General features: G+C 39.7%; 1 protein-coding gene across 4 annotated transcripts in view; it reads right to left on the reverse strand.

Moving 5' to 3' along the window:
- Nucleotides 1-23,392, reverse strand: part of USP48 (ubiquitin specific peptidase 48) — a 69,013-nt gene that overhangs the window by 23,100 nt on the left and 22,521 nt on the right. For 2 of the 4 annotated variants that reach the window (XM_028511404.2, XM_036025484.1), the window contains 8 exons: nt 22,857-22,939; nt 18,217-18,396; nt 15,464-15,592; nt 13,715-13,864; nt 9,282-9,479; nt 7,540-7,654; nt 6,397-6,527; nt 4,220-4,291 (listed from right to left, as the gene is read on the reverse strand). In XM_028511404.2, coding sequence (XP_028367205.2) covers nt 4,220-4,291; nt 6,397-6,527; nt 7,540-7,654; nt 9,282-9,479; nt 13,715-13,864; nt 15,464-15,592; nt 18,217-18,396; nt 22,857-22,939 — 1,058 coding nt within the window. The remainder of the gene's footprint in view (nt 1-4,219; nt 4,292-6,396; nt 6,528-7,539; nt 7,655-9,281; nt 9,480-13,714; nt 13,865-15,463; nt 15,593-18,216; nt 18,397-22,856; nt 22,940-23,392) is intronic. The other 2 variants (XM_036025483.1, XM_028511405.2) reach the window with 2 other exon arrangements.

Raw genomic sequence — 23,392 nt, forward strand, 5'->3', positions numbered from 1 at the left:
GATTTTATTTACTTATTTTTAGAGAGAGGGGAAGAGAGGAGAAATCGAGGGAGAGAAGCATCGATGTGTGGTTGTCTCCCATGTGCTCCCCACTGGGGACCTGTGCCCTGACTGGGAATTCAACTGCGACCCTTTGGTTCGCAGGCTGGTACTCAATCCACTGAGCTACACCAGCCAGGCCTAGTTTCATGTCATGTTAATAATAATGATATAACATATCTGAATATTATTTGTAACCTTGCAATAATTAACTTTTACTTGTGACATGAGTTCTTAGAAATTAGAGTTATATCCTGCAATAAAGGACAGTTTCTTAAATTTGAAAAAGGAAAGTCAATCAATTTAACCCACCCACCTGGTTAGCAACATTTCTCAAAACAAAAGCAAACCAGTCATAAGAGATTTAATTCAACAAACATAATTGGATGACCCAATCCCCAAAGATTCATTGGGTAAAAATAGAAATCTAGTTAGCCATAAGCTTAGATTCTGGATAAATACCCTCCCCCTCAAAATCTAGTTCACAGTATAATACAGTTTGGGCCCCAGGACAACTGAAGAAGGTATAACAAGACAAAATACTGCCCATCTGCTGAGCAAATGAGGCGTAATAAACAAGGTAGGTTGTAGAAAAGTTGTCCAGCCAGATGAGTATAAAATAAACAGACAAGAAAGGCTGACGTACATTAATACCTGCAATAAATGCAAAATTCTATGGTAGTAGTAAATCTCCTAACGGAATGTAATCCAGTGATTAATTCACATAAAATCTGTGATATGTTAAATATACACATGGTGTTAGAAATACATGAGGATTTTGGGCCCTGGCTGGTGTGGCTCAGTGGATTGAGTGCCGGCCTGTGAACCAAAGGTTCACCAGTTCTATTCCCAGTTAGGGCACATGCCCGGGTTGCGGGCCAGGTCCCCAGAAGGGGGTGTGTGAGAAGCAACCACACACTGGTGTTTCTCTCCTCTTTCTCCATCCTTTCCTCTCTCTAAAAATAAATAAAATCTTAAAAAAAATTTTAAGTCTATTAAAAAAATACATGGAGATTATTTTAATTAAAATAAAGAATTTCAAAACAAAGACTTCCAGATAAAAGTGATGTTTTAAAACTGGACCTACTTTCAGTTCCCTCTTGAAACACTCTTAAGCCACAACAAAGGGATTTTTAGAAAAAGATACAAAATTATAATGATGGATGAAAAGAACAGAGGGGGGACAATAGCAACAAAAATTTTAGAAGCTTAAAAGCAGACAGATGAAATACATGAAGAATGAATTCTAAACTGGCAAGAGTCGAGAAGTAGCCAGACTTACTCCACTGCACTACTGCCCCCAAAGGCCCAGAAACTGGGGGCGCCCAGAAGTATGGGTGAGGTTTATTTTTAAAAAAATAGGAGAGTGGATGTAAAGTCTATTTAACAGGCAGTTAAAATTCTCAGTACCCTTCGTCCATATTCTACAGGTAACTGCCTGCTCTACCCACAAAAGGAGACAGTAAGCTTCTCGGACAACACAGAAGCTGAGGCCTCTGCACCAGGGCACAAAGCACAAAGGCGAAGGAGGTACGGAGCTGGGGTGCAGACTCCCAAGCCCCCTTCTCTTTACTGCCCCAGAACCGCGACGGCATGCCTGCACTTTCCAGGCACGAGAACGGGAGCTTCCTATGGAGAAATCCGGGCAGCTCAAGAGAGGACCCCGACACGGGGAAGCCCCAGAGAACAGCCCAGCTGGGGCACCGGAAAGGTGAAGCCCTCCTCCATGCACACGGCCTCCCCAGAGCACCTCGCACAGGGAGCGAGGCAGGGCCTGCACAGGGCAGGGCAGTGCGAGATGTCAGTGAGCACGGGGGCAAAGATCTTACACGCCGCGCCGCCAGACATGGAATGCAAGTTACCTACGAATACTGGACAAATGGTACACTGAAAGACAGCGGGTCTTTCAAATTTCTGAAGAAAAATAATTTCAAATGGAAAATTATGTACCTAAGGCAACACTATCCATCAAATGTGGTGACCCTGAACACAGACTCTCCCCTCTCTTGCCTCAGTTTACTTACTCACCAGCATAATGGATATGACAGTAATATCAATCTCTAGTCACTGTGTAGAAGTGAGTTAGTACCTACATACTTAGGAAACTACCAGCACATGTGTGCAAACAGTATATGTCCACTGTCATCTTCCTGTTACCGCCACCACATTCCAGGAACAAATTTTAACATAAACCCAATGAGTGAAGTGGGCTTCTGAGATCCAATATCCTGCACCCGAAAAACCTGGTATGAAAGGTATACTACACCAACAGGTGATGGCCACAAAAACAACAGTTGAGAACTATTGTTTTTAAAATACTAGATAAAGTCCTGGCTGGTGTAGCTCAGTGGATTAAGCATGGGCCTGCAAACCAAAAGGTTGCTAGTTCGATTCCCAGTCTGGGTACATGCCTGGGTTGCAGGCCTGCCTGGTCCCCAGTAAGGGGCATGTGAGAGGCAATCATACACTGATGTTTCTCTCTCTCTTTCTCCTTCCCTTCCGCTCTCTCTAAAAATAAGTAAATAAAATCCTTTAAAAATAAAAATAAAATACTAGATAAAAAGCAACCAAATGCCAACAAGTGGCAGATCAAGCTCAAGATCTAAAACACAGCCTGAGTTCCGTTTCTGCTGAGTAGTGCAGCACACGTCCTGAAATCGCATTCAGCTCTGCCATGCTTTCTAATCAGAACTGTAATGCTGAAATGACAAGATGGGACAAGAGGTGGGAAGACAGAGCAAAACGCGGTGAGTTAAGGAGCAAGATGACATCTGAGTCCTGGCACTGCTTCTGCCAGCAGGCAGGCAGCCCCAAGCATTCCTCAGCTCTCCAAACAGGGGCAGGCATACTACATCCATATCCACGCCATGAAGGTAAGTAAGACTTGACAGAAAGCATTACAAGAAATACAAGTCTACTCCGCCTCCTCCTTTTTACTTATCCAATCTGTCTACCACTCAGGAAACCACATCTCCTCCCGCATGCATGCTCCTGTTGTGCACTACTAGTGTGAGGAGAACAAACGGGGCAGCGGGTGATGTGATGGGAAGGACAGATGGCCTTGGGATCCAGAAACCGGCATCCACACCCCAGGACGACCCCCATCCTGAGTTGTGTGGTTGGTAAACGAGAATGCCAGTTAGCTAGTAAATACAGTGCAGTGAGACAATATCCAGAAGATCAGCATGCAAGGACCACTTAAGTGACAATTATCACCAGTGTCATCAAGGACCCTTGCTACATAAGTGCTAGTGTGTGTGAGGCTAAGTGTGAGACTTCATAATGAACCGATGAGGTTAAGAACTAAAATCACGCATTTCTAAGACCCACAAGCATTCTGAGTATCGGCAATACATCAGCACTCAGTAAGAAATGCACAGACGTGAGTCAGTAGTATTAACCGCTGACGTCCAAACTTCTCTGGTCCAATTTTTTCCCAAAAAAATTTTCCCCAAAAAGTCTATCCCAAGATAGACTTTTTAAGGGGTGGGGGCGAAGGAAGACCAGCACATACAATACATGGTAGGCAGCTCTGAGAAGCAGACGCCCTTGACTCTCACAGGGCTAACAGAATGGATCGCCGGGGCTCAAATAGAGTGAGTCCCTTTCAAAAAATTACTTAATAGAAGTGAGTACTCACTAAGACCAAATAAGAAATACATAAATACACAGGATTACTAAGGATTTGGAGATTATTACTCCGAGTACATAGTACACAGTTGTTAGTCAATAAATATCTAAGAAACTAAACCAAAAATGCCCCTAATAAGAAGAAATACATGAACACTGTTCTCAAAGTGTTCAAGCTGGACAAAGACAGTCAGGGAAAAATAACTGAAATTCTTCCATGTGACTCAGAGAGCCTTCCATCGTGAAAAGGAGACAATTTCTTCTCCACTAAATATGGAGAGAATCCTATTCTGTATTCTAAGAAAAACACTTTTTTTGCGAAGAGTGGAGGAGAAAAGGTGTGAGAGACACCGGCATGCAGGCGGGCAGCGGGAAGAGTTAGAAAGGGCGAGGGAACAGAGTCGTCTGAGACGAGCAGAGTTCGGAACCGCGGCTGCCGCGGCTGCCGCGTTAGGGCCTCACCCCTACGAGCGAGTGGGAAACATTTAACAAAATATTTATGATACGCTGAAGTCTGACTGACAATGGGAGATCTATGCTTCCAGCTTACCATGTGGACACAGAATGTCTTCATTAAAATTTAATTCTTCCTCTTCTTCTTTTCTTTCTTCCTTTGATTCGTCTAATCAAAAGAAGTACAGAGAGTAACAGCTCTGGCCGTTGTAGTTAAAGTTCAAAGTAGCAGAGACAATACTCTGCACAATTCTGAACAAAGAAAACTTTTAAACACTCTAAAATTAGACCCAAGTGATTCCTACACAATCCCGCTAAGAAGTGTTATATTTCTTTCCCTTAAAAGGAAAGAAGAATTATCTGAAAGGCAGTTTTACTTTTTAAAGATTTAGGTTATGCAAGAAAATGTGCCTTCCTTCAAATTGAAAAATAATTTACATATCATTCCATTAATTCTAGTCAAGGTATTCAGAACACTGTGTCATAAACCAAGTTAATCACCTACATGTCATGTCATTCTCGCCTATCCGTTATTTTAGGGCTTGAACAGAAAGCTTTAGAGGCTAGTACAGTAAAAACTTAACCTTTAAAGTCAAACACACAGAGCAAGAACTCTGCTTTCCTGTTAACATTTCTCTTCCCATATCTGCTTTTCTCACTTGCCCACACTGTATTGACGTTAATTTGTAGTTGTGCATACCAGGAACACGGTCAAATAAAAGACGTCTTCAGTATCAGGAGATTAGAATAGTTACCCATGGGTTTTCCAGGTTAGAAGTACACAATAGGTTTTTAATACACTTAGTGTACATATAAAGAATATCTACTAAATATGAAAAAGATCAAGCAGAGCCCTGGGTGGTATGGCTCAGTGGACTGAGTACCGGCCTGTGAACCAAAGGGTCGCTGGTTCGATTCTCAGTCAGGGCACGTGCCTGGGTAGCCGGTCAGGTCCCCAGTAGGGGGCACACGAGGGCAACCACACATTGATGTTTCTTTCCCTCTTTTTCTCCCTCCCGTCCCTTCTCTCTAAAAATAAATAAATAAATCTTAAAAATAAATAAAAAGAGCAAGCAGAGAAATGAGCAAATAAATGACATGACCAGGTAACTAACCTCCCCTTTCTGTCACAGATGCACAAATACAAATAACGTCTTAAATATATGATGATGGTCAACCTCAGTGGTGATTCTGAAAGCACAAGCCTCGACACTGCCAAGTCATTTTCATAAATAGACTGAAAAAAATGGATGTGACTCACGTACTCTTATATTGACAAAAGCATGCAGAAACAAGTCCCCACTATAATTTCTATAGGGAATTTACCAATTATGTGTCAGATTATGGTAATTATACATGGGTATAATTCTTTGATCTAGCAATTTCTAGGAATTTATTTAAAAGCTTCAAATTTAAAATTTTTTTGTAAATCAAAGCTTTAAAACTAATAGTGGCTTTGTTGTTTTCTTTTCTCAAAAAGGAAGTAATATGACGGATCCACACCAAGTGAAATTAAATGATATTAACATGCTTGAACACAGAAAATACAAAGTACTTCAGTAAAATGGTTTAGGATACTAAAATGATAAAAATACACATATGTAAATATTAACATTTGGCGATAAGAAAATTAAGTGAAATAACTGCTTATGGATTGCTAATTATATCTCTGAATTAGTAAGATGATCAAACCATTAATTTCCATTTTCAATCCAAAAATAGTTCCTATGCCTTAATTTCCCTTGATATCTTATAAAACACTGGCTATAAAAATTTAGTTTAGTGGTTTACCTACACTAACATAATTTCCTATTTGAAAGCATAGCTGCAAAAAGCTCAGAAAACTTTACAAGCAAAAAGCTACTCAAAAGCTGCCTTCTCTCCTGAAGCACAAGCTCCTTTACTTAACAAACGCAGCCTGTAAGTGTGGCAGATAACGTCCAATCAAAACCTCCCGAGCTTACAGTATAATTTCGGTCTGAACCAGAATTAAAATTAATTTTTCCTGTCATTAACTAACGAGACCCTGAGACCAAAGCATGCCAGGTTATAAAGAATTCCTCACGGGAACTGCTGCATCTTTTTTGACCCTTGCTCAATTTTAGTAGCTTATTTTTTTTTTACTTGTTCTGAGACATTTTTGAGAGCTTCGGGTTTAATAAAAATTGTCTTTAAAATTACACAGATGGAAACTAAACCAACTTTACTCAAAATAAATGTTCACAAATCTGTGGTACAGTTTCTAACCATCTACACAGAGGTCTGAGACAGTACCTTTATTCAAGGTGTTGCCGTTCATTTTCCCATTGCTTTGGTCTGCATCACCATCTTGCTCATCTAGTTGTTCCAGAGCCAGCTGGCGCCAGCTACGCAAGGATGATTTTCCCACCCAAAATCCATCATTGCTGAGGAGCAGAGAGAAAGTGCAATCATGCGAGTCACATTGCCCAACCTCCTGCCCTCTTTCCCTGTGAAGGCCCCAACTAAGACGAATTCACACACTCCAACTCTGCTGTCACATATACAATTTCTCCAATCCACCTCCTCATCTTGGCCATTTTTACTCCTCACTGCTGAAGTGCAGGTGATTTCGTATTTTGTTCCCATCCTGCATCTTACCCTGTTTCCCTTAACCCTCATTTACATTCATGCCAATCACACCAATCAGCGGGCAGCGCTCTTTCTCCTGATTACCATTCACAGCTGCATCCAGCTGTGCCCCTGAGCACACTCAGAGGAGCGCACATCCACACATCCCCGTCTGCACATAAGCACACGCTGAGGGGACTCTGGGCTGTTTACGGAATGACCAAAAATGGTGAACTAGATCCATCTTTGTTCAAGAAACATACAACTGAAACCCAGACATAATAAATGCCGCCTGCTTCTATTGAATCCTGAATCCAGAGGAACTCTGTGGGGTGAAGCTCAGCACACTTTTCTAAAGAACCCTGGGTGTCTCGTCTCTTTTCCTTTTCTTCATTAACTGAATTCATTGGGCCGGATGTTTCTGACAAGGATGCTCTGCTGGGATCCATTTGTTAACACACCTCAGCCTCCCTAAGGCGGAGGCCCTCAGGCCGGGCAGGGTGATTTTCCACCATAAGCCCTCTGTAGTCCGGGCCAGAACACCGGCCGACACCCTGCCTTGGTCTGATGGGGCCTCAGCTCCACACCTCCGTCCCTGTCTCTCTAGCGGGCACAACACAGGGGCCAAGGCGGTGTGACTCAGCGTTCTCTATCTCGGCCACCCTGGCAATCATGGCAAAACTCCATCTGGCCCCGCCATCCACATCGCCACTCTTCTCTCCTCAAAAAACCCAGCTCCCCATTGTCTAAGAGTAATCAGCGACTTGGCTATCACTCCTCAAAACTATTTTTTAGTTTACCATAAACAATATACACTGTGGTACATACCCCTTTACTGTTGCTTTTAGCAGATTATTAACAGTTTTATAATCTTCGTTGAGTTGGTTCTTCAGGCGCAACACACGACAACGTTCTACTACACACTCCTTACACAAGGCTTTCACTGGAGGCAAGAGAGAATGGAACCAAGTATAATTTATTCACATACAGACTTCCTGTTGGGAAAATGTTTTCAGCAATTCACAAAACACAAAAGAATTCTAAACCAAAGTCACAAGTTTTGACAACACAGCAAGTTGGTATATATCCTCAATTATTCTGTGAAGTAAATATTAAGACAGCAACAGTCTTGTGAGAGATGAAATGTTATGTTAAAACGGTCTATACCATGGAATTCAGTATTTTACAAGATTTAGATGCAAATTTCAAAAGACTAATCAAATAATTGAGGGGGAAATACAATGTACCTGGCAACTATAAATATAATATTGTTGGAAGAGCTTCAGGTGAATAATTAAAACGCAGAGGACAAAAGGGAGGAAAAAATCAAGGGCCCATTTAAAACATACAGTTCCAGGAATCATGTGAAATTTGATTATTTGAAAGATCATCTCATCTCAGTCTATATTTTTAATAAAGATTTTATTTTATTTTTAAACAGAAGGGAAGGAAGGGAGAAAAAGAGGGAAGAAACATCAGTGTGTGGATGCCTCTCATGTGCTCCCTACTGGGGACCTGGCCTGCAACCCAGGCATGTGCCCTGACTGGGAATTGAACTGGTGACCCTTTGGTTGACAGGCTGGCACTCAGTCCACTGAGCTACAACAGCCAGGGGTCATTGCAGTTTATTGATTATGAATCAAAAACAGAAACTTGGAAAGCAAAATTCCAGATGTGTACAAGAGAAGACCTGAATCATGTAGTCAAATGCCAGTTTTTATGCAGTAAGTGGTACACAATCAGAAAATAGCATTTAATTTCGGGAAAAAGAGGGTGGTAGTCATACAATTTCATTTATTGGACTCATACAGGTGGGACAGGAGGCGGTGCTGCCAGTTAAGAAGAAAAACGTTATCAAGGAGGGGTAAACAGAACCAAATAGATTACGGATACCATGTGGTTAGGAAGAGCTCTACATTCAGGGTAGAATATGCAGATGCCATTCATAGGCCAAGTAACAATCTACAGACCTCACACTGTTCGAAGTCATTACAGCAGGGAGGCATATGAATTGTAATCAACCAGACCAGGTTCAAGTACTTTGAAGAGTAATATATAGAGCAACAAAATGCTAACAGATGATTTACTCAAAAGTCCTATTTTGTGAGCAATGAGAAGAAAAAAGAAACAACTCAATGAGCAGTATCAGTTTCTTTCTAACCTTACAAATACACGATGTATAATGCTGCTTAACTTCTACTTTATTTAGCAACTCCCTTTTGCAGTCTAAGGAACACTTGGTCTAGCATAATTCGGGTCAAATGACCATAAAGACCACATGGTGCGGACTTACAGCATTACTCATATATATATATACATATTTAAGAACTTTTAAAAAATTATTTACTTTTAGTGAGAGGGGAAGGAGGGAGAAAGAGAGGGAGAGAAATTATCGATGTGCGGTTGACTCTCATGTGGCCCCCACTGGGGACCTGTCCTGCAACCCAGACATGTGCCCTGACTGGGAATCGAACTGGCAACCCTGTGGTTTGCAGCCCATGCTCAATCCACTGAGCTACACCAGCCAGGGCTTTTTTTTTTTTTTTTTTTAAGTAGACATCTGACATTACCAGTTAGTCTTGGTCCTCCTCCGTATCTACTGTAGAAAATGTCAGCCGCATATTCAGATATTCTCTTCATAATCGATATTTTATCAGGATGCAGCTTGTCGTGGGAACACAGGCAGGCATGATTATCAATAGGCTTGGTAGGTGTCGATTCATCCAACCACTTTTGCAGCCACTCAAGAGAAACAAATTCATAGGGCTCTGAAGAAGAACGCAAGGGAAAGAGCCTATGTACTTTTACAGCTTTTTGACTAAGTGACACATTCATTTTCCTCAAAAGACAATGCAAACTCTGTCCAAAGTTAGCAGAATCAGAAGAACCACTGTGCAGGGAAGATGCCTGATAAGTATGACATAGAGCTCCATTTAACTACCCCTCTTCTGGGTTCAAGTTGCTGTTTAAGAAAGATGCCGTGCACGACAGGGACGAGTCTGCACGGCACCCTACGAGGTCGGCTGGTATTATTAACCACATTCTACAAACGAGGCACCCACAGAGAGAAGTGTCTTGCTTGGTAACACAGCGGGGCTTTGATCGGGACACCGGGGCTGCTGACTACAAGCCATGCTCCATGCTGGCTTGCAAATCACATAACCTCATCTCCTGCGCATATTCCATAAATGCTTTTCATAGACCCTTTTCATCAATACGTAATTTACATCTGCAAATTAAAAGAAGATGCCTGACTGAATCCTAAGTTACAAATTAACCTCATCAGCTATAACTGCACTTTATTGTATCCACCAATGAACTTTTCTTCATACAAGATGACACAGGTATGTCCATTAAAAGCTATTTGATTTCCCCTCCCCAATCCATATCATGATCTATTCATTATATTACTATGTGTTTCAAGAAAATAAGTGGTTTAAAACAAGTTCCAGGATGAAATACTCTAGAATTGAATTACCAATTTTGAAGTTGCAAAAATTAAGGCAAAACCAAACAGCTCAACCTGAGTTTCAATTTGGGAAAACAGAGTCCCTGAGTTCCCTAAAAGCCAAAATTAAAGATAAAGGGCCAGCTTTGATTACTTACAAAGATCTCCAGTGAGTCCCAGCATAAAACATAGAAGAAAACATACAGAGGTTGAATTTATATATTTGTATTAGGTACTACTCCTGACGAGATCTGAGGGAGAGACAATTCCACTCAAAGCCCATTTTGACCAATTTCATACTTCTCTGAGAGTTACAAATCTAGAAAACTGACTCCCACCTTCAGTTTGCCATAAAACATTTCCATGTGTATGGCAACAAAATTTGGAATTACTGGATCCCTTATTCACGCTAAAACTGCATGTCAGCAGCTGAGAACCTTCTGACTGGTCAGCTCTGACAGCGCTGCAGGGGGAGAGCTCATGACTGCGAATTGAGAGCAAGGGCTAATCCAAGTTCTGCCACCAAGAAACTGAACTTGAGCAAGTCACTTAAACTCTCTATGCTTCAAGTCTTTTATTTGTAAAATGAAGGTAATAATACCTGCCTTCTACCTACCTCACAGGGATGTTGTTGAATGTAAAAGATAAGATATGTGAAGCATTTTGAGCTTTTTGGAAGAAAAGAGATATAGAAAAGTTAATTAAACACTCACACAATATATAAAAGAGGAGACCGTAAGATTCAGTACAGTAACATGGCTGTGGCAATTCACAATATATAATGATATGGTTAATGAAATTTAAAATCTCTCTCAATTTTATTTGCCACTTAATCAAGTTTAATCTGGCAGGGAGAGAGCACACTGGGTATCTTAAGAATGCAGATACACGATCCCTCTCTAAGAGAGCAAAATCAAAGTTGTAACATATCTAACCTTTTCTAAATATAGACACACTGATTAAAATTTGTAGTCATCTGAAGGCTATCAAGGGAGGAAAAGCAGGACTGTGCACAGGGCAACATTTAAGAATAACTCCCCAGGCGTCCTTGCTTCCCCCACGGCTGAGGAAGGGTGAGCAGAGGGGCACAACACCTGGCATTTCTAAAGCGAAATATATGCCGTCAGAATCTTGACCGTTACAAGAAGTCTAGGGCAACGAAAAGAGCAAAATGCATTCTTTGCCAGGAAGTGTCTGTTGGACTTGAAGCCCAGGGCGACTACAACCCTGGCCCACACAGTAACAGGGCTCAAAGGCGGCTAGTTCAAGACAACACTTTCCAATCCCCTACCTGAGTCCCACAGAAAACTTCCGAGCAAAGCTCACTGTTTTGGTTTTTGAGTAGTTTAATATAAACTCATTGTACTATAGGAAGACTAGAAAAATCACGTGTGGTTTTACAGTAAGAAGAGGAAGGAAGAGAGCAGAGACTGGGCCTGTCACGCTGATGTAACTCCACCCTCGGCCAGGTCTCCAGACTTAGGGTACCAGCTTCAGTGTGCCGTAAACCCCCAGGAGGAAGGGCGGCTGTGGTCACGGAGGCCTGTCTTCCTTTCCACGTTCAGTCTCCCTCACTATAGAGAGATGTATCAGTCTCTGCCCAGAGCTTCCCTGAGAATCAAGGTCTAGCCTACGCCTCAACAGTTACAGCCGAGTCTGCTTGTGGAAGGCCGTTTTTTACACTAGAGGTGTTTCTGCACTAGAGACAGACTCCTGGCAGGTTCTCGAAGGTGCATTCCTCTGGTGAGTCAGCACACTACCTAAGCATCGCCTTCCAAAAGCATGGATAGACCAACTTACCACATGGGATGAGCACTGTCTTTAATTATCAATTTGGAGATAATAAACTGTATAAAATCCCAGCATTTGACAAACCAACAAAGCAATTATTTAAATATTTAACAAAGGGAAATGTACATTTTGGTTCAAAGTTACTTATAATTTTTTAATGCCTGGATTCTGAACACAAGGAATTTTCCTTTGGAAAGGTACGAAGTCTAGAAAGATTGAGCCATCAAAAATATTGAACATACTTTGTCTACAGAAAATGTAAAATTATTCAGAGATAATTTATTTCAATTTAAATAAAAAGGGCCACAGGGGTTCATGTTCCCAGTGAGGCTTATTTTTTAGGATAACTAACTCTTCTTTAAATACGTTCACAACAATTTAGAAAACGCAAACCAGGAGACTCTGAGTGGCAACACAAAATCAGGGTCATCAGCTTTCGGATTTCACATTTTGGGACAACATGGACTTTGAGCCATGCCAGTTTACTGCAAAAACTCAAGAAAAACACTGGAAAGCTTATAACTGGTAAAAGTATTTTCAACAGAACTATATTCTAGAAACGTAAGCCCGGTTCTTGCAGACCGAACGAGACAGCGGAGGGAGGCGGCACACACGTGCTGACTCGACACGGACCATCTCCCGACTATGCCGTTTTAAAGAGCGGTTCCGAAGCGCATTTCACTTCAGACTCAGTAAGTCCTTTTATCTTGTCCAGTGAATCATGGAAACTGAGTACGTTTCAAAAAACAGATTTCCAGGTCCCAACTTCTATGAATGAATTTAGAACTTTGAATCACATGTTCATTTCCAAATCATATGCAGTAAAAATTAAGTTCAGTCTTAATTTTTTTAGGACAATCCCAACCCTTGGGACAGAGTGACAGCAACAGATTACAAAGAAAGGTCAAAATCAAATTAAGATGTCATTTAGAAAGAACTTTTAAAAGGTATTCCTCCAGATTTAGCAATTTACATTCTTCTTTTCTTTAAGGTTATAGCAGTGATAGAAAATTAAGATTATCAAAAAGACAAAAACCACAAGTACAAGTATGCTTGAATATTTATTTTCTAAAATGAGGATTACGTTGCCTCCCTTTTTTAGGAGAAATTGGGCATGGGGGCATTCATGCCTATGAAATGACAAAGACAGCATATTGTTACAAATGGCATATCAGCCTTAAAAAGTTGTTTCCTTTTTGAGGCACTAGGTAAACTTGTATTAACATATACATTAAAGGGATAAACTGGATCATGTGGGTCAATTCTTAAGAAAGTAGAGGTCAGCAGAATGCTTTCCCAGTCTTAGCATCATATTTGGTATTAAATTTCAGAGTAATCTAATAGTATCATAAAAAGTAGTGCTCATATAAAAGAATGTCTGTTAAAGCTGTGAGGGTACAGATTATACAAGAAAACAGAATAGGTCAGCTGCATCCACAGTAACCGGATCAGATTTTTCTTTAAGAACAAGTTAGTATCTCACAAAATAGAAACATCTACTATAAGAGTCATATATGCAGAGTGCTGACCTAAACCTTGTAATTTATTAAGAGCTTCCCATTTTGTAAAAGTACATGATAATGAAAGGTAAATGGAATGCTACACATCAAGTCGTTGCTGGTTTACATCGCAATTTTATGGTGTATAAGCGGGCATTAGTGGGTTAGAAGACAGGGAAGGGAAAGTTAGTTCATACACGTCTGTGAACATAAAAGAAACAAGGAACTCAATGGCAACAGTGCTGTCCCAGAATATCTTACAGACCAGCTCCAGCAGGTAACCTTTGGTACAGCTCCTTAACCTCTTCGTGCTTTGCTTTGCCTTTATCCACACTTTGCTTACGCATCTCAGCCATTTCAATACACCACTCCTCAAACTTGGAATTATCGCGATCTACCAGCTCTTGAAGGAAGGCTATTCGAAACAGGAAAAAAAAACCCCACAACACTTTATCCAGTTTTCACACACAGAACCATGCTGGTCTCTAAATTATATCAAACACTAGCTAAGACTTTGGTGGCGGCTTCCTACTAAGGTCTCCTTTTCTGGTAGAGACCCCCAAACTGAAGGCAAAAGTAAAACTGGAGACAGACACTGGAATGCGATTGCCCCACCTGGATGTCCATGACAGCATCAGCCAACCCGAGCCGTCAAATGGTTCAGAGAGACAACTTCAAAATAGGTGGCGCTACAGGGCACAGAACAGCATCAGGTAAAATGGCAACTAAAGAATGTCTGAGGCCAGTAGCAATGCTTCCTTCTTTTTTAAAATCTAGGAAATTTACAAATAGCTGGCTTAAACCCACACATACTTTATAAATTGAACAAAATAAAACCAAATTACTCTAAATATATGTCTTCATTACCTGAAGGATTTTTAAAAACTGCCTTGCTTTTCTGTCGGGGGTAAGGGACTTCAGTGAAATAGCTCTGTTAAACAAACCTTCAATTTTTTTTTTTAAAGATTTTATTTATTTATTTTTAGGGAGGTAAGGGAGGGGGGAGAGAGAGAGAGAGGGAGAGGGAGAGGGAGAGAAACATTAATGTGCGGTTGCTGGGGGTTATGGCCTGCAACCCAGGAATGTACCCTGGCTGGGAATCGAACCTGGGACACTTTGGTTCCCAGCCCGCACTCAATCCACTGAGCTACACCAGCCAGGCAAACCTTCAATTTTTTAAAAAAGATTTTATTTATTTGTTTTTAGGGAGAAAGAGGGCTCTCCCTCTCTTCCTCTCTCTCTAAAAATGAAGAAATAAAATCTTAAAAAAAAAAAAAGAAGAAAAGAAAAGAAAAGAAGCCCTGGCTGGCATAGCTCAGTGGATTGAGCGCGGGCTGCGAACCAAAGTATAGCAGGTTCGATTCCCAGTCAGGGTACATGCCTGGGTTGCAGGCCATGACCCCCAGCAACCCCACACTGATGTCTCTCTCTCTCTTTCTCCCTCCCTTCCCTCTCTAAAAATAAAGAAAATAAAATCTTAAAACAAAAACAACTCACTACTTTAGAGGGCCAGGGGATGGGTAGAGCTGGAAGAGGGTATAGGGAGAGTAAAATGGTAATGGAAAAAATACAATAAAAATAATGTAAAAAAAATAAACAAAATGGTCTTTAATTAAAACACTCACTAAAGCCCTAGCTCATGTAGCTCAGTGGATTGAGTGAGGGCTGTGAACCAAAGGGTGGCTAGTTCAATTCCCAGTCAGGGCACATGCCTGGGTTGTAGGCCAGGTCCCCAGTGGGGGCCATGTGAGAGGCAACCACACACTGATGTTTCTCTCCCTCTTTCTCCCTCCCTTGTCCTCTCTCTAAAAATAAATAAATAGAATCTTTTTTAAAAATCTTCAAAAGAAACACTCACTAAAGCAAAACATGTGATTATATCTACTTTCACCAATATTTAGCATATGCAATCAACCCATATTAATAGCCATTAAAAGCAATCTGTTCTTGTCATTGGTCTTTGAGCATAGCAGTTTCAAGTATTTGCCTTACACAATCCTAGAAAATTGCTTACCTGGTACCTGAACAGTTGTGTTGGGTTTTTCTTGAGTCTGTAGCCTATAAACCAACATATACGCATTTCGAGAACAGTGAGTTCCTTTGCCACACTTGGGTTTACGTGTCTGGGACTTGGAAGGTTCTGCTGAGGTAAGGAAATAAAAGATGACTAAATTAGAATGTAAAGTTTGTACATTCTTTTATGTGGGGTGGGGAGGAACACAGGAATAGAAAACAATTCCTAAAATATACGTTCAAGATACTTTAACGTGGATCTAAAACATTAAAAGACCACACAAATTTAGCAGGTGCTATAGATGTTGAATCTTTCAACAGTTTACTACCCTTCCCCCCTTGCTTGCCCTATTCCATTGGTAAAAAGTGATACGAAAGTACGGTTTTTCAAGAGGACAAGCCTGGGAGGAGAAAGTACTAGTACTACTGAATTTTATTTGAATGCTGGTCTTAAATTATAAAAATAAATCCAGACTTAATTTAATTGTCCAAAGAAATAAAATGGCACATTAAAAAAAAAAAAAGAAATGCTAGTGAGCAGAATTAAGTAGTAAGTAGAAACAGCAGTGTTCTACATGGGCAGTGTGCCCCATGAATGTGAACTTCAAACTGGGCCTGAGTACCTACTGCAGGCTCATATCCCAAGGGGTAGGTAGTTCTGAAGAAATCAGTGACCAGAGCGTCAATTCACTGTGTACTTTTCTCAAAACTGATCTGCCTCAAAGCTGAGGTGTCACTGATGGTTTCCACCTTCCCTTTCTCAGTCACTTTATAAAGGATATAACCTCTAACCCAGTGACAAAAAAGTCTCACCCATGTCATTAAAAGATCTATTTACTGTAAGTTTTTTCTTTGTGTTTAATTTTTCAAACTTATGACATACCTAAATTGGTTTAATAATTATGTCATATTTGTAAGTTTTAAAAAGTGCAATCCAGAAGAACTTTTTAACTATTGAGCTTTATGGTTGGTTATAGAAAACAGTATATTCCATAGAATAAAATTCCTAGGATCAGTGTAATAGAAATACCAGTACAAGAGAAAAGGGAAGCACTAAAAATGTCTCACTACAAAAAAACCCCCCACCAGTTCACTTATCTTTGACAAGAATGAAATGAGTATCAAATCTCCATGTTACTTCATTTCACTTGGGTTCTCTTAAAAGACTGATATTGCAGTTTTACTGTTTATAATGTCTAATACTGTTTAAAGTATTAGAAAATACTTTATTCAGAGCTGCTTAAATTTGACTAAAAATGCTGGATTTTAAAATGTGTAAAGAAATACAAATTTATTCCATATTCTTAGAGAGAATACGTAACCAAAAAAGGTTTGAGGACCACTGTCACAGGGAATTAAAAATCTCAGGAGCATGTACAGCAAAGAAGAGGTTGGTGATTTCTAACTAAAAAGTATTAAGATTTAAGATGTTCATTACTCTGTATAAGATGGAAAATAAAATGATTCATTAAAACTCACAAAATACAGTAATGAATGACAATGAAATTTAATGAACAAGTATTTTCTATTTTTGGTAAAAACAACAAATGAAAGCTACATTGTAACCTGCATATAATAAGGTTATGAAAACACTGGAACGAGATCCTGATAGGTGTGGAATCTCTTCATCTTGAATTACTTTAAAATTTAGGATTACCTATATGTAGAAGGTAGGACAGCCTGAACAATGCTTTTAATCCTACAATTCTCTGACTAAAAATAAAACAGACCAAATACACTTCAATAAAGAACAGTCAAATAAAACGAAAATTAAATGACTTACAATTTAAAGCTATATGTCAATTTCATTCTTAGTAAGACTATCGCAATAAGAAAAAATATAAGGAAATGTTAAGAACTTGAGTATAAAGTTGGAGCAAGACTGCTAGCACCTAAGTGTGATTTCAAACTAAAAACCAGGATAGAGTCACCACATGAGTGTCTGTAGAAAGATGACCCACGTGCCTTGAAACCCAACCCCAACCGCCAGGCTTCTCCCTGACACCTTGGAAAGAAAAAGGATTCTGACCCACTGACGAAGAACAGTGGCAGGAGACACACACACACTCCCAATTCCTTGTGTTTAGATCCCACAGTCCAAACTTCACCCAACAGTGACAACTATGGACAAGAAAGTGATGGAAACCTCAGCCAAGACGGCTCCTATTGGAAGTACCAACCACTTACTCCTTCAGGGAATAAATGTGTACCTTGGCCTAAGAAAACCAAGGTGGTAAGAGCTCCATACTGGATATGATTTCAGGAACTTCTTTTTAAGGCAGATCTCATCACTACAAAATGGCAAAAAGCTTCCTCCCAGAGGTGGGGTAAGATACTTAACAGGGAGGAACAGACCCTGTTCTTGGAGCAAAGTCCCCTTGCTATAGTCATTTCCCCAAAAAAAACGTCCTCACCCAGCAAAACGGACAACACATCCTACTATGTTAAATCTCCTGCTCATCATTTTCAGCTTAATACTCACCATTCTCTCCCACAATAAACCTGGTAATTGATAATTAAATATTTGCCTTCAGACATGACATACTGGAAAATACCTCTGGAGCGAAATCATTTCTTTTTAAAATTTCAAGCATTGTTAATAAAAAGAGGTTCAGAGATTCTGTGTGTTTAAGAAATGCAAATACCCCTGATAGTCCACAACGATCTTGGACCATAATAATTTATCACAAATACTTCCAGTAAAAAAAAAAAGATTTATATTTTAAAAGGGCACTCACAACTTAAAGGTTTTACCTAGATCTTCCTCAATCCCTAGTTGTAATTTCTTCCCCTCCATCTTTTCTATGTCTTCATCGTTAAACTTATACCATTCGCCAGACTGCGGATCTTTCACGTGGGCAATGTAGTGGCCAGAATAGGCACTCACTCCTCTGTGTATGAGGACTGCACTGAGTTCATACACGTAGGACCCACCTAGAGAAGGAGAAATGGAGAAAGTGAAAACAGGTTTGGATAATGGATATTTCTTCTTGTATCTTGAGCCTGACTTATAATGAATATAATTCTTCATGCATGATAGAATTTAAAACATATCACTAACGATTTAAAAAATTAAGCTTATGAAATAATGTAGAAAGCTGATCAAACAGTATTATCACCTCTCCAATCCCTCAGTAAAATCTACAGATGGGAAGCCATGGCATTCTGGGTACTCAGGGTTACAAAGCTACTCTGTATCACACTTTGCCTTTCCGCATTAGCTGGCTGAGTCATGTACTTAGGAAAATTCTGTTCATATTCTCCAACTTGTTATAAAAGTTAATTATGCACACTCAGAAATGAGTGCAAAAGTAAAAACCTATTGTTTGTATAAAGAAAAATGTTTTAGAAAAAAACTGAAGGCAAGTCATTAAGAAAACCTACCTTTAAAATATGCATAGGCAAGACAATTGGAAATGACAGGACAGAAAACATTAAAAATCTAGAATAAGGCCTGGCTGGTGTGGCTCAGTGGATTGAGTGCCAGCCTTCGAACCAAAGGGTCACTGGTTTGATTCCCTGTCAGAGCACATGTCTGGGTTTGGACCAGGTCCCCAGTAGGGGGAGCATGAGAGGCAACCAAACATTGATGTTTCTCTCCCTCTCTTTTTCTTTTTCCTGTCCACCCTCTCTAAAAATAAGTAACATCTTTAAAAACAAAAATCTAGAATAATTCTACACTCAGATTTCTTCATAAGCATTTTAAGTTCCTACTCTCTTTTAAAATTTTTTTTGTATTTATTGATTTTAAAGAGAGAGGAAGAGGGGAGGGGGAAACACTGATTTATTGTTTCACTTATTTATGCATTCATTGGTCAATTCTTGTATGTGCCGACTGGGAATCGAACCTGCAACCTTGGAATGAGCTACTAAGGAAGATGTTCTAACCAAATGAGCTACTTGGCAATGGCTAAGTTCCTGTTCTACTATAACTAAACAAAGCCTACAAATCACAACCTGTATATTATGTCAGTGGTTTATATAAGAGAAGGCTTTATCCATATAGAAAAATAACAGCAAATGAATGAATGTTTACATTTTAAGATAAAACAAAGTATTTTAAAGCTTGAAAAAATCTTCTGAAGATTCTAAACTTAAGTCAATTATAGGAAGGAAATAATATACATGTCAGAAAGGATCACTTCTACTACATGTTTTATTATTAAAAATTAGAAAATAATTAGCAATCCCACAACAGACATAATGACTGTTAATATTGAAACCTGCAGGTTTTCTTCTAACAAATATATCATTAACATCTTTCCACATCATTAAATACTCTTCTAAAAATTATTTATAATGGCTATATACAAGTACCACATTATATCGGACAACTCCCATCCTGTTGAACATTTAAACTGGTAGCATTTCAGGGACATTATAAACAATAATTACTATCTTTGTAGTGAAAACCTTTTCACGTATCTTTGACTACGTCATCACTGTAATTTCCTTAAAACTGTAAGGAGTGAGTCACCAGGTGTAGCCGATCACTCATTTACCAGGTAGTAAACGCGACGGACACTCTGTCAGGCACAGAGGACGCACAGCAGTTGACTGACGCTCAGGAGGGGACACGGTAATGCAGATTAATAGCTGGACCAAAACCCACCTGGCCCGCCCCAACTGAAAATAATTAACCATATTGGGTAAAATAAAAATATTTTAAAATATTCTTAAAATGCATTAACTCATCTACAACAGCAGTTCTTAACTGTATTTCCTAGACTATTAATGATGACAATAAGCCCTAGAAGGACTGGCAGTAACTATGGTTTTATTACCAATGGACGCTACAACAAGTTCCCTATCACATTGCCACTGCTGCTGGTAAAAGACACTGCACTCATCATCTTAAGAACTGCGGTCGTTTTGATCGGCCACTGGAGCCTGTTCTTTAAAGTGCACCTCTATTAGTGAACCATAAATGTTTTAATATTTTGATAACTATGTTTAAATATAACTGGTTTATTTTAAAATTCTATGAATTTTATTCAGTCCTCACATTCTCCAAGTGGTCGACGGGGATATTAAAATCCCCAAGAAATACAGCAGGAATTCAGTTGGAGTCGGGTGCTAACTGTGCAAAGAATGAGGACCCATCAGTCTGCAGATCTTTATATGTCTGCAAGCTCACTATTTAAAGAAACAAGTCAATTCTCCTTTTAAAAACAGATAATCTTTCAGACACAGCTCTTCGGCATTGTGTGGATATGTATGTGCAGACACATACAAATAAGAATATAAGAAAATACAGCTCTAGCTGGCGTAGCTCAGTGGATTGAGTGCGGGCTGTGAACCAAAGCATCGCAGGTTCAATTCCCAGTCAGGGCACATGCCTGGGTTGCAGGGTACGGGCCTGAGTTGCAGGCCACAGCCCCCAGCAACCGTACATTGATGTCTCTGTCTCTCCCTCCCTTCCCTCTCTAAAAATAAATAAAGTCTTTAAAAAAAAAAGAATATAAGAAAATACAAATAGTGCTTATCTGGGTGATAGAATTACAGGTGCCTTTTCTCTGCTTGATGCTTTCTGAATCTTCCAAGTTATCTAGAATGCACCCTATGCAATTACAACGAAATTGTTTTTAGTATTCCACCTATGTAAGACAGTACATCTGTAGAGCAAACATCACAATAGCCTGTGAAAGGCGGGCCTATAAACACAAACTACCAGATTAATTTTTACCAGTTTTAGCTAATAATTCTAAAGCCAACTTTTATTTCTCTATTTAAAAATTTAAGAGTTTATCTTTAATTACTATTTTGTTACTATTATCTTTAGTAAACAAAAATACTAAAATTAAATATTTCTGCTGGGTTTTTTGGACCTACCAAAGTGTATTTGATAAATATCCTAGATTTTCTTTACAGTATAAATAGGACAAATATATGACAAATTTAATCACAAAAGGAACTATCAGCCCTGGCTGGCGTAGCTCAGTGGATTGAGCGCGGGCTGGGAACCAAAGTGTCCCAGGTTCGATTCCCAGCCAGGGTACATTCCCGGGTTGCAGGCTGTAACCCCCAGCAACCGCACATTGACGTTTCTCTCTCTCTCTATCTCCCTCCCTTCCCTCTCTAAAAAATAAATAAATAAAATATTTAAAAAAAAAAAAAAAAAAAAAAAAAAAAGGAACTATCCAAAACCATACAGAGGAGTCAAGAAAAGTGCTGATTTTACAACTCCTAAATTTCCAGCCCCCGAAAGACCACTTCGCCAGCAGACATCTCTAATTTCCAACAGTTACGGGAACAAAGGAGGCAAGAAGAAAACGACTACATAAAGTGAATGACAGTTACGTTCACTTGTTCAGCCAAATTCAACAGGAACCAAGCCCAGCAGCAGAATCTATAGACAGCAGTTTCCTTCTTCCCGGGAGGTGCAAATTTTAAAGCACAGTATTGACAGAGCAGCAAACCTGTTAAAGCTTATGTATGCAACACATCGCTCCCCAACCTCCCCAGTCATTTCTTTTAAGGTTTTGTTTCATGGCTTGTTTCTGTTGTAAGCTGACTCCGGAACCTTTTTTATGGAAAGAGACAGAGCTTATTACATAATTTCTACATCAAAACTTTCATAAGCAGCCCAATTAATTTTACAAGGGAAGTAAAACAGTCCTTCAAGTAAGGGCAAGATGCTAGTTCTCTGACAAGAATCACCCTGTTTAGTGAGGTAAAGACTGCAAAAAGAAGAAGTAGTAAGTTATTCCTTACTGCAACTATCTCATAGCATCCTAGAACTTACCAGTAGTAACAGGTAAGAATTAAAAGAATTACAATACACATATTGGAATTAAGCCACCGAATGTTTTTGATAAAATACTGAAAGAAGCCCTGGCTGGCATAGCTCAGTGGATTGAGCGCGGGCTGGGAACCAAAGTGTCCCAGGTTCGATTCCCAGCCAGGGTACATTCCTGGGTTGCAGGCCATGACCCCCAGCAACCGCACATTGATGTCTCTCTCTCTCTCTCTCTCTCTCTCTCTCTCTCCCTCCCTTCCCTAAAAAATAAATAAATAAAATTAAAAAAAAAATTATAAAAAAAAAATACTGAAAGAAAAAAGACATGAATGGAGGCAGTTTGGAGACTCTTACAAGGAATTACATATATGGTATTGGCGCTAAGGTAGCAAGTGTGGGTTTGGGAAGGGTGATATATCTTTTTCATATTTTATTCTTTTATACCCTTAATCACGCAGATATTAATGAACTATCATCTAATCTTTGTTATGTACCTACTCACAGAAATGGAAGTAACAGCTTGGCTCCCCTAAAAAGCCTTTGTTCCCAGGGATGAGGCAGCAAACGCGGTGGCACTATTCTGCACTCATCAGAAGCACATCGCAAGTTACAATCTCTGCGCGCTGTGATCGTCACTGCTTGGTGAAAACGTTACCTTTGTGTTCCACGTACGGCTCCATATCCAAAGTCTCTGAGAAGCCAATGTAGGTGTTCAGCTTTTTCTTATGTCCAGTTTGCCTAACCGAGAGAAAGCTAGTTATATTTATGTTTAAAACAATCATGAAACAATGTATAAGCTCTGTCAGTTATCTTGATAAACTCAACAGCAGCCAGGTAGATTTCATTTAGCAGTCTTGCTTAAAAAACTGCACGATTTTAAGTAAACACAATACAGTCTTAGAACTGGGCAATATAAATCAAATGCTTAAAGGTATGAATCCAAACTGTTAATTCCAAAAACAACACTTATTTCCAGAGGTTTTAATTTAATCACAAAAGAGAACCAGAGGTGCTCCTGCTTTTTTTGATAGAAGAAATGCATGTGTGCAGACATCAGCTGATTTTAATCATACATATCCCATGGGGGTGGAGCGCCGTGATGAGTAGAAAACTTACTTCCTATACAGTACAGAGTCTCAAGGTAATTCAGCTCCTACCGAAACATCGGCTTTTCCTTTGCATTTTACAATA

This window comes from Phyllostomus discolor, chromosome 5 (genome assembly GCF_004126475.2).
Source record: "Phyllostomus discolor isolate MPI-MPIP mPhyDis1 chromosome 5, mPhyDis1.pri.v3, whole genome shotgun sequence".
Lineage (NCBI taxonomy): Eukaryota > Metazoa > Chordata > Mammalia > Chiroptera > Phyllostomidae > Phyllostomus > Phyllostomus discolor.